The 2,221-nt window shown below is 66.5% G+C and overlaps 1 protein-coding gene across 1 annotated transcript; it reads right to left on the bottom strand.

The window, feature by feature from the left end:
- Nucleotides 1-3: 3 nt before the first annotated feature.
- On the bottom strand, nt 4-2,145 carry LOC118158171 (ephrin type-A receptor 2-like; the record flags this gene model as incomplete). Its single annotated transcript, XM_035312781.1, is given in 11 exon segments — nt 4-27; nt 200-382; nt 476-604; nt 695-750; nt 839-938; nt 1,031-1,190; nt 1,275-1,399; nt 1,478-1,628; nt 1,630-1,743; nt 1,745-1,812; nt 1,926-2,145. Coding segments are annotated over 11 exon segments (1,327 nt in total), but the record flags the coding sequence as incomplete, so codon positions are not given.
- Between the last annotated feature and the right edge of the window lie 76 nt (nt 2,146-2,221).

Below are 2,221 nucleotides of genomic sequence, written 5' to 3'. Positions count from 1 at the left end.
ACTCCGTGATGATCATGAAGGGTTTGTCTGCAGAAAAAGAGCCAAAACGGGTCAGAAGACCTCAAAACCCCGTGACTCCAAGCACGTGGGGGTGCACGTGAGAACAGAGCTTTTTGGCGGGTCTGGCAAGCTTTTTTTATTATTTTTGCAGGGAAACAGTGGGATTTATTTGGGGGGGGGGGGGCGCCCCACGACTCACACTTGGAGACGACCCCCTCGAGGCGGATGATGTTGTGGTGGCAGAACTGGCCCATGATGCTGGCTTCGCTCAGGAAGTCCACCCGCTGCTTCTCCGTGTAGCCCACCTTCAGGGTCTTGATGGCCACCGGCACCTCCTTCTTGCCGCGTTTCAGGGTGCCCTTGTAGACCTCCCCGAATTCGCCTGCCCGGAGGAAGGGGGAGGTTCGAAACCCGTCCCCTTCCACCCATCCCCGGCTCGGGGACAAGCAGGGGACAGAACCCCGTGGGGACCTACCGGCGCCGATGACCTTCTGGCGGGTGATGGAGGACGGCGAGATCTCGGTGGTGAACTTGAGCATGGCTTGGTTGGGGTCTTCATAGGTGTGCGGGTCCACGTAGGTCTTGAGGGGCTTCAGCTGGTCTGCTGGGGGGGGCAGCAGCCGTGTCACCCCCGACCTGTCCCCACCATCCCACCGCCGAGCCCCTGCCCCGAGCCCACCACCCCGGTGCTCACCAGACTTGGAGAAGTAGACGTCCTCAGGGGACTGGCGTGACCGCGAGCTCCTCCTCCTGCAGGAAAGCAGTGTTTTGTCCCCAAACTCACCTCAGCGGTGGAAAAAATTGGGATTTTTTTTTTTTTTTTTAAATCTCTCCCTACCTCCGGAGGACGTAGATGAGAGCAGCCAGCAGGAGGACAACAAAGAGGACGCCGGTGACGGAGCCGCTGATGACGGCGGCAGATGCCATGGACTCGGCTCCTGCGGGGGCAGTTGGAGTCACGCACACCCCATAGCACCCCCAAAAACTAACAAACACCGAAAACCCACCCAAAAAAAAAAACATTCCTCACCCTCGGGCAGCGTCTCGAACTCGTGCTCAGGGCTGAAGGCGCCGTGGCCGTCCTGGGTGAGCGCCTGGACCCGCACCACGTAGGCAGTGGCCGGGGACAGCTTGGGGATGGTGACGGAGGCGCCCTCGCAGCGCAGCACCGAGTAGCTGTTCTCGTCCACCTGGGGAAGGGGGGGACACGGTGAGGGCGAGGGGCTTGGGGAAGGACACGAGGTGGGACGAGGACGGGAAGCCGCTGGTGGCACCTTCTTGCTGTAGGTGACTTCGTACTTCCAGACCCGGCTCTGCTGCCGCAGCGGCACCGTCCAGGAGAGGACCAGGCTGGTGGCCGTCCGCCCGTCCAGGCTCACCGACGTCACCCGCGGAGGCTCTGCCATGGGGACAGGGGTGTCACGGGAGGCGGTGGCACCTCCACGGCGGTGGTGGCGGGGACACCGGTGGCCCTTACCCGTCTGGTTGACGCTGATGCTGGCGGTGGCCACGCTGCGGTGGGCGCTGAAGGACGAGACGCCGTTGCGGGCTTCGACGGTGAAGGTGTAGTTGACGTGGGGCTCCAGGTCGGTGACCGTCACCCCCGTCCCCGCCAGCCCCCGGGGGGGGCTGCGAGTAGCGGACGCCCCCGTCGCAGGGCCGGCACTCGCCGCTCTCGGGCCAGCACTGCTCGCAGGTGACGCTGTAGGTGACGTCCTGCCGGCCACCCGTGTCGGTGGGGGGGGGACCAGCGCAGCTGCACGGCGGCCCCCAGCCCCACGGCCGTGACACTGCCCGGGGGCGAAGGAGGACCTGGGGACACGGAGCAAGGCGGTGGCGGTGTTGGGGAGGGGAGGGGCTCAGGGCACGGAGGTGCCCCCCCTGCACCCCACGACCCATCCCCGTGTCCCCAAAATGCCACTCACGGGTGCACGGCGCGGCGGCCGGGTCGGTGGGGGCGCGGAAGTGCCCGTCCTCGCAGGGGCAGGCGGCGGCGGCGGTTGGGGCCGGCAGCGTGTGCGCGGGGCAGGGCTGGCAGCCGCTCGAGGACACCTCGGCCTTGAAGGTGCCGGGGGGACAAGCTGGGGGGGGCACACAGAACAGGAAGATCAGCAGCCGAGTCCCTGTCCCCAACCCGAGCATCCTCACCAGCTCCCGGGGACGCGTCGCCCTCAGAGCGTGTCAACTGGGGGGCTGGGGGGGGGGGGGGGGGGGGGGGGGG

This window comes from Oxyura jamaicensis (assembly GCF_011077185.1).
Source record: "Oxyura jamaicensis isolate SHBP4307 breed ruddy duck chromosome 21 unlocalized genomic scaffold, BPBGC_Ojam_1.0 oxy21_random_OJ71392, whole genome shotgun sequence".
Taxonomy (NCBI): domain Eukaryota; kingdom Metazoa; phylum Chordata; class Aves; order Anseriformes; family Anatidae; genus Oxyura; species Oxyura jamaicensis.
The sequence above is the reverse complement of the archived record's forward strand: the minus strand, read 5'-3'. Positions and strand labels throughout refer to the sequence as shown.